General features: G+C 38.7%; 2 protein-coding genes across 2 annotated transcripts in view; both read left to right on the top strand.

Annotated features, from left to right (window-relative positions):
• FREM1 (FRAS1 related extracellular matrix 1) overlaps window positions 1-1228 on the top strand; it is an 85822-nt gene extending 84594 nt beyond the window's left edge. The window contains exon 36 of the mRNA XM_077816445.1: window positions 1029-1228. Coding sequence (XP_077672571.1) covers window positions 1029-1228 — 200 coding nt within the window. The remainder of the gene's footprint in view (window positions 1-1028) is intronic.
• An 8791-nt stretch (window positions 1229-10019) lies between these two features.
• On the top strand, window positions 10020-11886 carry CER1 (cerberus 1, DAN family BMP antagonist). The gene is made up of 2 exons (XM_077817669.1): window positions 10020-10553; window positions 11593-11886. The coding sequence occupies exons 1-2, from the start codon at window positions 10020-10022 to the stop codon at window positions 11884-11886; spliced, it is 828 nt and encodes a 275-aa protein (XP_077673795.1).
• The last annotated feature ends 168 nt before the right edge of the window (window positions 11887-12054 follow it).

Below are 12054 nucleotides of genomic sequence, written 5' to 3'. Positions count from 1 at the left end.
GAGCTTTACTTTGGAACATAGGAATACAGACCAACTGTCCATCAGGTCCAGTGTCCTTTTTCCTTAAGTTGCTTTTATTGAATATTTAGAGAAATGTACGAAAGGAAAGGTCCAGTTCTGAAAATCTGTATCATAGAGAGGAATTTCATCTTGACCCCACCCATCCCCAGGGATCAGTTTTAGGCTAGTGCAACTCCACTGACCTCAGTGGTATAAAGCTGTTGTAATGGAGCGGAGAATCAGGTTCAACAAATTTAGTGAGTTCGTATATTTCTGGGGCCTTGTGTAGACTAGGAAAATAGGATATGTCTGAATATCTTAGCTAACACTATTTTAAACACTGTTTATGTGTTTGGGGTGAACCAACTAACGTTTTAAAGGTAGTAAGCTGTGCCTGCACTAGGTGAAAAAACATTGTTAGCCAATGTGTTTTCAGACATGAACTATTTTCTTAGTCTAGATAAGGCTCGTATGAATGTTAAAAGGCTGACAGGAATTTGATTTCACAAGGGGGCTCAGATAACGTTTGAATCTGCATTCTTGACTAGAATGTGCTTACCAGGGAAATTAAGATAAATCTCACAAGAAAAACTTGGACACAAAGTATAGAGAAATTGAGAGATTTTGGGGTGGGTGATAGTAAGGGAAAGGATGCTGTCTCCTTGCTCACATGATGCTAGTTGCCTTACCAGAAGTTACACTGTATTTTACTTGCAGACCTGGTGTGCTCTCTTCAGGGCTGTCCCTATGAGGGTGCAGGGCCTGGGGCGGAAGTGACGGATTAGTCTCTTCTGGGAGTGACCAGGCCAGCCAATTACACCGGCCCGCAGGGCCTCCCAAAGCGCAGGGCCCGGAGTGGTCACCCCGATTTGCCCTACCCAAGCAACAGCTCTGGCTCTCTTCCTTCAATAAGTCTTGTGTGTACTTCTCACTAGAGGAATAGAAGAATAGGCTTTCTTTTGTAGCAGGAGCCTTCAGACTGGAGGTGAAATGCATATCACTGACTTGATCTTTTTGGTTCGTATTAGGCTTTAATGATCAAGTTAATCCTGGCCATTGGGAGTGGAATGGAGGAGAACCTGTCACCTTCACAAACTGGAGAAGAAGTCCATCTCGCTTTTCAAAGCAAGGAAAGAATTGTGTTTTGGTGCAGAGGCGAGGGAAATGGCAAGCAAAAGACTGTAGGAAGGGTAATCGGCACAACTATGTCTGCTCAAGAAAGCTGTAAACAAAACTGACACTCATACCCATCTGGCCTTTCTTGTGCACAGAATTTTTAACTTATATTTGCAATATTTTGAGGGTATAAGTGTAGAAAAGAAACTTCATTATCGTCAGGGTTTATTTTTATACTCCTGCTGGGGTATATTAGAGTCAACTCGAGTGAACGCGGTAGCCCAGTGCTAAGCATAGCAAGGAAGGGGTGGGGAAATAGGTTCTCATTACAGAAAGCCTCAGTCTAGATCCAGAATTCAAGCACCACCAAGTTTCAGAATGTTTGGTTCTTGGTTTTGGTTTGAGTTCATTACAACAATAAGGGTCACTTGCAAAATTTAGATCTGAATCCAATTTCAATTTTCAAACACCCCCATAGCATTTGGAACTGTCATTTGTTCTAATGAGATGCCCAAATTTTGTTACACCAAAGACTAAAGCCTTAGGTCTTACACCTAATAGCTATGTAAATTTATTCATTTATTTTTAAACAAAAATAAACTAACACAACAGTCAACTTGCAGGTTCCATGATTGGTGAATGTAAATTGTCTGTTGTTTGAATTCATCAGCAATAAAACCTACAGTTTTACAGTTCTGTTAGCTTTGTTTTCACTGACAGTTATAGGGAGAGAAGTGGCGGTGGGAGGGGTAATGTGCTCATCTGCAGAGTGAGCTCTGTTGCTGACATTGGGTTGCTGTTAGGGATACTAGTGCTTCTATCATTGCTGTCCTAGCATGGTACCTGATCCAGAACTCACAGGAGTCCATGGGAAGAATCTAAGCAGGAGTTGAATTAGGCCCACAGTGCAGGAGCGCCATGGGGAAGGAAGTCTGCTTTTGTCTTCTCCTCACCCTTGCCATCTGCACAAGTCCAGCCACAATCCGACTCCAAAGACTTTGGATCCTAATTGGATGTGCCCACCTGGACCTAACTGCAAGTACAATCCTTAGGGATTTGACACCTTTTTTAACATGTAAGTTTATTTCTGAGAGAGTTTTTAAAAACTCAGAATTTAATTGGAACAAAACTGCTAGAAAAATAACTTCTTAATGTTCTTAACTGCGTACACTACAGAGTTGCTGTGTCTAATGAATCTCTCAGGGTAACCTTTTTGCCTCAATACCTAACCAAATGACATCAGAGGTGAGCAACACTGCAGTACAATGAGAGTGTAAGTCACTCAAGTTGGAAGGCCTACACAAGGCCTTCCTTACCATTTAAGCTCCCCAATATGGCTGTGTGGAGGGAAGGGGAATGGATGGAGTGGCCTCACAGAGGGCATCAGCACCCCCAGAACTCCGCAGAGGGGTCTCTGTGCCAGTTTGGAATAGGCCAACATGGATGGGGCTGTTGGGGCCAGGCGAAAGCAGGCCATGCATGACCAAATCTAATCACCTAACACCACTTTGGGAGAACAGAGGGGTAACTGTACAGATGGCAGTTACTGTGCAGAAGACTGTGCAGCAGCCTTGCTTCCTTTTCTGTGGTTTCGTATGTGTTCCTGTGTGTAAATTCCATCACCCACACCACTTAGTTCCCTCTGCTAATCTTGAGACTTTGTGCTGGGAGAGTTGGATTTCAGAATAACTGTACAATAACATGAGAGGAAAAATATATGGGCCAAATCCTGCCATCTTTATAAAGGCAAAGCCCCCAATGATCTCAAAGGGAGTTGTGCTTGAGCAATAGTAGGGAAGGATTTAGCCCTCTATGTGTGTCACACTCTCATTTGAACCAGCCTTAAAGTAATTGAAGAGGATTTAAGATAGATCCATCTTAAATCTTAACAGTACAAACTGCGTATGCTTAATAGCCTCACTAATTTTTTTTCTATACAATAATACAGATAAAAATCTTGTTTCTAAGGTATTGTGAATGTTTAGCTATAAGAACCATTTACATCATTTCATATCTGAATTCTCTTTGAGCTTTCCTTAAATTCAAGGATAGAATTTGAACAGCTTTTGTATTTCTGGCAAGGATGCTGAGGTTCAAAGAATGTAATGAATCCAAACCAGGTCAGTGAGAGCACTGGATGGCTCAAGGGATTGTGAGTGAGAGGGATATAGAATGCTTCCATCTAAGTCACTGGTTTGAATACATTTCCATGTCAGTAGTGACGGAAAGTCACCATCTCAGGAATGTTCAGTGAACTATGGGCCTGATCCAAAGCCCACTGAAGTCACTGCAATTGTTTTCATTGACCTCAGTGGCTTGGACTCTGTTAAAGATTATGGTGGGTGAGGTTGATCAGGTCTCAGAGGACAAACTTTGCTATTAGAAGTTCTGAGAGTCCAACAGAAGGTCAAGAACTGAATGGGCATGGAGAATGAACTTATACACTCACTTACTGATGTAGTCCTTCCAGGCTGCACTTATTCTGTGAATAAACAGAGGACTTGATTGACCAGGACTGTCCACCCAGCACCTTTCACAAGTATAAAAAATGTGCAAAAAAGTTCAGTGAAAAAAAATCTAATGTATTCCTCAAGCAAGAGACTATTTTTTTAATTTGTGTTAATAAATGTATAATTAACTTTATACAGATCAAATTTGCCTTTTTTAAAACTAATTTGGAAACAGAAATTCAGAAGAGAATGTTCCAATTCCCTGTAGTGGGTACTGCAATTGAGAAGTTTATTTACATTTTGATTTGTGTTCATTCTTTCTAAATATTAGAGAGAATTATGTATATAGTTCTATCAACACTGTAGTTCTACCTTATTTAAATCACTAGACTGGTGCTAATCTAATATTTGTACCAAAAATAGCATGTTACATGCACTATATTGACTGTTATACCTAAATATGTACTGTATACTAATAAAAATAAATCCTATATGATAGCTGCGGACTTGACTCTTAAATACCCAAGTACTTAAAAGCTTTCTTACTGTGACAGAGACTGAGGTAATGAGCATATTAAAAATGTGTTTATAAGTGATAAGTACAATACGTCTGTTGTATATTGTATACAGCTACTGAAATCTGTTTTCCTTTAATGTGTCTACCTCTTTTGGGTGCATACATTGGGTTGTTATCATAGAATTACTCATGAATATTTGGCTGTGTCTGTTTTTTAAGCATTTGAGCACTAGAATATTTTATTTTAGGAAATAAATCCAAAGAAGGACACAGGCTTTGCCAACAGATATAAGAAAAGGAAAAATGAGATAAAGGCATGATTTCAGGTTAAAAATCACATTGAAAAACTGATTTATAGATTCATAGATTTTTAAGGCCAGAAGGGCCCTGTGATCATCTAGTCTAGCTGCCTGCATAACGCAGGCCACAGAAACTCACCCAGGCATTCCTACATCAAGCCCAGGACTTATCTGAGCTATAGCATATCTTTAAAAAGCAAAACATTGTCTTGACTTGAAGATTGCAAGTGATGGAGAATCCACCACGTCTCTTGGTAAGTTGTTCCAATGATTACTTATTATTAATGCTTTTACCAATAACACAATATACCTATTGCTATAAATAAACCTACGGCTATAAGAAGTCTTACCATCATCTTCTTACAGAGGCTTAGATTGTGCTGGCAATATCTTCCAGGTGTCTTTTCAGACTGCTTAGAGAATTTCCACTGCTCTCTCTCACTTTTCATGTATTTCAGGAAAAAGGGGGGTTTTCTATCAAGATTCTAATGTCTCTCAAACTATTCCAGATGTTTTGCTTTTCCCTCTTCATCTTCCACCTCACAGCAAGCCACAGAAATCAACCAACCGCTTCAGGTGGTTTCCAGCTCCACACTGAGTTTGGGATGAGTTAGATTCTCAGTTAAATGATACATAGATTCTGCCTCCATGTTTTGCTCAGGAGATGCTATCATATGTGGAAATCCGCACAGAGTCTAACAAGCTGGGATGCTTAGAGAGAAAACTAGCCATGCATCTCATTGATCTTGGCATTGCTGATGCAATATGGATGTCCATGTTGATCTTCACTCTGCTCCCTTCATTGATATCAAGAAGAAAATATAATACTTCTGTTGCTAAAAACATCTCCTGAATTCTGTACAATCCAAGCTTACTGAGGAGTTCAGAGCAACTGCCTGTTTCTATCACACCAGTTCCATTTTTGCTTCTAAAAAGCAACATGTCCCAACAAGTCATGTACATCTGCATGCTGCACAGCCTCTTGAAGTGATAGTAAGACTAAAATAGCTGCAATAGGAAGGTTATGCTACTTTTTAATATTTTCATTCTTTACCTCAGAAATGTTTAATCACAATATTGACCTCACAAATTTTATTTGATAAAAATATGGATTCCAAACATCTTCAAACTTCTTTCCTAACTATTGTTGTTGTCTCTGCCTCCTTCTCTCCCTCTTCCATTTTTTAGGATTCTCTACTTAAAAATGTTGTTCTGTATTTGGGTTTCAATAGATTGAAAGCTATGTTACTTTCATTCTCAAATGAATATTTCTGTGTAGATTTTCCCATGTTATTGGGGTTTTTTACTATATGGTAAGGCTAAAGGACCAACACATTTAAGCTTGCAATTCTATTGGTTCTACTGTAAGTAGAGGACAACTTTTCAAACGTAGGCATCTAAATTTTGGCAGCAGCTTGGAATACTGGTTTTATTCCTGTTGGGATGAGCATACAGAGAAAAACATTATAAAGATGTGGATGAAATTGTGCTATACCAATTGGCAACAAAATTTAAGAACCTCACTGCAATGGAAATAGGTGACGTATACAAATTTTAAGATGTAAAAGCCATCAGATTTTTTGTCCTGTTATATCACTCACAAGCCTACCGGGTTAGTTACTGTAACTGTGCTATGAAAGGCATGTAGGTAATGTGACTCTTTCTGCCTTTTTAAAAACTCAATACTCTAAAAAAAAAAAAAAGAAAAAAAAAAGAGGGCTTTCTTTGGAATGTATAATAATTGGGGAATGTACTGTAAAGTAGTAATTAATTAGTTCTGAGGTCTTTAAATGGGTTCTTTAAAAGTTTTATCTGGATAGAAGTTTAGAGGGTTTGTAATTTATACTATAATGACCCTATTTAGCTCAACAGAAGGAAAAAAATTCCACCGTTGGCTAAGAATTATTTTTAGGCATCAATTGGCAGTGTAACTAATTATTCAGTTTATGTCCATGATGACTGAACAATCTGAAGCAAATGAATAATGATACTTTGTATTTACAAAGCACTTGTCATCTGTAGATCTCTGTGCTTTAAAAGATTGGAAAGCATTAATGCTGACTAGTTCAAGTGAAAGCAGTGTACTCAAAAATAAAATGCTGCTATGGGGTGAAAGGTTGTTCGAATCTGAGCACGGTATTTGCCCACAAAATTTAACACCCAAAATGGAGCAAAAATACTCACTACCCAAATACTGAAGCAGAAAAAATATAGTTTTGTATATTTATTGCTACACTGCAGTTTGAAGGAATGTGACAGTTGTTTCACTGGGTTATAATGACAGTCTCCCCTGTCCAATATCCATTGCAGGTATTCGTTATTCCATACAGTTTTTGTCTCAAGGAGTGGATTTGTAAATATTTTGTATTATTACCAAAGATTCTATTCAGAGTTTGCTGGGGAAAGATATCTGGCCTTGTGCAGGGAGGATCTGGAGGAATTAAGGGCTGAGTATAGACCCCTGCATTGTGCTCGCAGAGCTGCCTGCATGATCCAATGGCTAGGGCACCTGGGTGCTTTTCCCAGTTCTGCCACTAACCTGCTATTCATTTAATCTCTCTGTGCCTTAGTTTCCACCACACCCTTTTTCTGCTTTGTCTTTTTATATATATATAACATAAGCATTTCTAGGTAGGGACTGTCTCTATGTATCTTTACAGTGCCCAGCACCCTGGGGCCCTGATCTCAGTTGAAGCCTTGAGGTGCTACTGAACTATAAATAATTGTAATAATGAACAGCATAATGCACAGTGTGTATGCAATACTTTGCTTTTGCTCATGTGTATGTTCTTTGCTGACAGTCTTTCTGTTGACTTCAAGGGGGGTTGGATCAGGACACACACACACATGCAAGCATACACTCTCTCTCTCTCTCTTTCTCTCTCTCTCCTGCAAACTTGCATGTGAGTGTCTTTAGGCAATGGGACTACGTATTTGAATAAAATTGTGTTTTCAAGATCATGGCCAAAGTTTGAAATTTTAAATCTGTTTTAGGGCTATTCAAGCCTAAACAAAGCAAGTGAAAAATAGCTTTGCTAGTGAAAACTCCTTTTTGTTTCCTGCTTCAATACCTGGTGTGTTGGCCAAGATACAAATATATCTGTCTAATTATCAGTCCAGTCCTGTAGCTAAATGAATAATCTTAAAATATAATTGACTTTTTTAATGTCAGAAAAGGTGTAAAATAATTTATAATGGTTATTATTCCACTTGCACTAGATAGGAGAAATTTTAGTACATTATTTTGGTTAAAGTTATTAGACACTAAAAATAGGAAATTAGATTTAAGACTGTACATTTAGGGTATGTCTTTACTGAACAGCTAACTTAAGTTTTCTACACTTGAGTTACCTGTCTTGAGTTAGCCCAGCTCAAGTGAGAGCGGCTGCGCTGCGATTTAGCTTGTGAGCTGCCATGGCCACACTGACACATCACACATTAGTGTGTAGTGCTAAGACTTCTGGAGGCATATCTTATGGTGGTTTGCGCTGCAGCGAACAGAGACACTCTTATGAATTTTTTCCCAGTGAATTGCAGGGAAAGTTGTTTTGCCTGTCTGAGCATGTGGGTAGAATTGTGGGAAAGCACTGGAGTACCAGCAACACTTTAGCAGCTCTATCCTGTGTCCACACTAGAGTGTTCATGTTAGCAACTAATGATTTGTGCTACTTTAAGCTGAAACCTATATACCCTGATGGGCTGCCCAACTGAAGTTGGAATCACCACCATGCTTGAGTTACAGGTTTTTGTGTGTGATGGGATGCAAGTTTAGGGCAACACTTGAATTATAACTCAGGTTAACCATGCAGAGAAGACAAGGTCTAAATCTCAAATAGCTTTGCACTATTACTAATAGTAATGCACATGCATAGCAACAATAAATGCTGCAAGTCTGTGTCCCACAAGAACTTTGCAGGGCAATAGGTTTAGTCCAATTAGAGGGCAATAAACTAAGCCCTCTGAGGTGAAAGACAAATAATGACATGCATTTATCATAGATCAACTAGGTCTTTAACACTAATCTTCAGATTGGCAGCACCTTGATTTAAGCCAGTCTAACAGCTTATTGATATTCAAGTGGAATCAAGGATGTGTAGACACTAAATACTAGTACTAAAATGGCAAGTATTGGTATTCATCTTCAAAAATAATAGGTGTTACAGTCTGAGGAGGGTTTTCTGTTATATTGATCTAACCTGTTGGAAATATCTGTCAAGGACAATTTTTTTTCTTACTTTCGAAGCTTGCATAAAGAGTTGCAAAAGGTGTGAGAGAGATTCAAAACCATGCAGGTTTTAGTTTACATTGTGAATGGTATACATTTGACAATGATGGTGCTACATAAATAATAAATTGTGCTAACAGCAGTGGTTTCTTAAACTGGGGCTATCTGAATATTGCTTATAATCCAATCTAATGTATAAATTGTTAGAGGCAAAACAGTCTTCAGATAGAGCAGTTAAAAGGCATATGTGACATAAGCCCAGAACAGCATTCTTGGGAGTTGGTGGTACCACACTTTCTGCTTTGTTAATCAAAAATTATCCAGATTTATGTGGCTTAATTGTCAATGGGAGTTTTGCCAGATTTTGGACTATGTGCTGAAGACTAGGCTCTATGGGAATTGTGTGTCACATCTTTGAACAGCTATTCTGAATGTGGAGGTGTGAATGTGTATGAACAGATATATTGTATCCTATTGCTATTTAATGAATTAATTGTTAATACAGTTTTGTTAAAAGTGTGTCCATTTTATTCATGTACAAACATGTTATTTCTCCCTTACACAAGAGAGTGAGTGATATGGTGAAAAATTCACAAGATGCTGTTCTCATCCATGTCAGTGATTCAGTACAGTATTTGAGCTTCAACAAGTCTCTGAGGGCCAAATTTTCAGAAGTGTGCACTAAATACAGGTTCCTCTATTTTTGGTTGCCCAGTTTGAGATACATGGGGTCTGATTTTCCATAGTTTCTGAGAAGCTGAAATCTAATTCAAGTCAGAAAATTAATTTTGGGTGGCTTGGATATTAAAGTACCCTATCTAAGACTTAATTGATAGATCCAAAAATGTGAAGCCTCTAAATTAGGGATCTCTTTTGAAAATGTGGGCCGGTATCTCTATGTAAGTCTACAGATCTATCTTCATGTTTTGAAATAGTTTTATTGCCCTTGCTTTCTCTGATATTTCATCACAAGAGGACGTCCCTTTTTTGATTCTGCTGTGATGTGGGGCGGGGGAGAGGGGGTAAGTGAAAAAATATAAAGGACATGTTGAATGAGCTAATAAACATTCAGGAACTTTTCCACAGTTCCAGACTACAGCTAAACAACTTATCCAAACATTTTTTTCCAACTAATCACCCCCCTGGGGAACCAGGTTTTAGATAGGAACTTCTAATACACACATCCAGGAGTAAAAGATGGGTTGAATTAACACAAATTCCCTTATCATAATTATAATCTACAGTAAATGAGTTTAACTGGTTACCCTGGTTACCCTTTGTACCCCCCAACCCCCAGCATCCACAGAATGGCTTCAGTCTCATTTATAAAGCTAGCAGACTACATGCCGCTTCCTTTGCTCACCTGAAACTGCAGGACGATTAAATTAAAAGTCCACACAAGTAAGATTAGCATGTTTCTGCTGTTGCTTCAACTGCTTGTGATCTCAGGTCTTGGAGCAACAGGACAAGGTGGAGAGCTGCAAACGAACAAGAGGAGGAGACTTCAGCACCTTTCCTACCAAGATAAAGATTTACTTGAAAGAGAGGACCCTAGCAAGTTGCTGGTGCAAGATCTCATGGATTATGAAGAAATCCTAGAAGAACCAAGTTTATTTGTAGCAGCCCCAGAGCTGGCAGCAGAGAGCAGGAAGCAAGGAGAAAAAAAAACATCCAGATTTATCCTTCCCTACGTAGAGCTTGATGTGTACCGAGATCAGGGAAGCTGGACTGCACCAAAAGAGACCTCCCATTCTGAAAACATGAGACATTTCCTACCTTCCCACTCAGTCAACAAGAAGGAAGCTGAGCCCCCCTACAGAAAAGATGCTAAAAAATTCTGGGACCATTTCATGTTAAAAAAAAATTCAGCTTCTGAGGAGGTTGTCTTGCCAATCAAGACCAACGAGATGTACCAGGAGACCTGCAGGACACTGCCTTTTTCCCAGGTAAGAACAGGTCTCAGGCAAGAGACCCAATAGCAGTATTTGCTCCCATTATTCTGCCTTCACAAACTCCACTCTCATGTGTCATCTGTAATCCCTGACTAAGGAAATACAGGTCAATTCCACTTGCTAGCAGCAAGACCACTTCATAGACATCCAGTGGTACTGAAGAAAACTTTTGCTTTAGTTCAATGAGTCACATTGTCTGAGCACAGGTCTGGGAACCAATGTAATGAATATACAGTGATTTAGCCTGAACAGCAGGAAGAACAGTAAGTTTATTTATACAATCAGTCTCAGTGCAGTTATTCAGGGGTTGGTTTGTGGTTTTATGGCTAAACTCAAATTCTTGACCCATTCTACTAAAAATGAGGAGTAAAGCCTTGTCTATACTAGAAGATTGTACCACTTTAACTATACTGGTATTGTTAAAGCATTAACTTGTTCCTAGTGTGGACAAAGTTACACCAGTATAAAAGTGCTTATATCAGGTTAGTTGATTCAAATCTGGGATGTGGAATAAGCTATCCTGGAATAAGGCATCTTTATATTGATATAATTGCATCCACACAAGGGCTTATAACTATGTTTGTTAAAAAAAACTCTAGTCAAAGAAGTTACAACGTCCAGCATAGACTAGTGCGTAATATAATGGACGTGACTCAAACTTGGTAGTAATTTTTCAAACATAAAGGCCCTTTGAACCAAATACAATATACATAAATGTAAAGGTATATATTATAGTAACACTATCCAAGTAAGTGGGAAATATCACTAGGTAACTTACTGTATCAGGAACTCTCTTGTTTTAATTTTGTTGCTACTTAAAATAATTTTAAATGATGTGAGTGCTACAGTAACTAACAGTAAGAGAAGAAACTTATATATTAGTTGTATGAGCCCTATCTTCTATTATTTTTGTGTCTACATCTTCCAGAAAAGTCCATGGGAGTTTTGAATGTGCAAAGAATGGAGGATCAGGGCCAACAAGTGTTTACAATGCCAATGCTATATAGTAACTGCAATCTGTTTGCTGTTTCAGAGTATTGTGCATGAGAACTGTGAAAAGGTGGTGGTGCAGAACAACCTGTGCTTTGGGAAGTGTAGTTCCTTTCATGTCCCTGGCCCAGAAGATCGTCTTTACACCTTTTGTTCCCACTGCTTGCCTACCAAGTTCACCATGAAACACTTGGAGCTGAACTGCACCAGGTCTGTTGCTGTGGTTAAAGTGGTCATGATTGTGGAGGATTGCAAGTGTGAGATTCAGAAGATTAAAGATTCTGAAATTGGACCCCTACATTCAGACTTGAATTCAAATGTATATGAGCACAATTAACCTGCTCAAAAGCACCTTTAAACTCCATAATCGTTAGCATCTTCAAGGAAAAAATAACTATGATTTTAGTCAGATACCTCCATCAACTGTGTGAAGATGTAGATTATCTCTTTACATCATGTATAATCAAAAAGAAAAGGAGGACTTGTGGCACCTTAGAGACTAACC

The sequence above is a fragment of the Eretmochelys imbricata genome, chromosome 5 (genome assembly GCF_965152235.1).
Source record: "Eretmochelys imbricata isolate rEreImb1 chromosome 5, rEreImb1.hap1, whole genome shotgun sequence".
Classification (NCBI taxonomy): Eukaryota; Metazoa; Chordata; order Testudines; family Cheloniidae; genus Eretmochelys; species Eretmochelys imbricata.
The sequence above is the reverse complement of the archived record's forward strand: the minus strand, read 5'-3'. Positions and strand labels throughout refer to the sequence as shown.

Bases quoted from the DNA above. Each gene is read 5' to 3' on its own strand.
- CER1 (XM_077817669.1), top strand. From the start codon at position 10,020: ATGTTTCTGCTGTTGCTTCAACTGCTTGTGATCTCAGGTCTTGGAGCA. The intron at 10,554-11,592 runs GTAAGAACAGGT...TTGCTGTTTCAG, and splicing joins GGACACTGCCTTTTTCCCAG to AGTATTGTGCATGAGAACTG.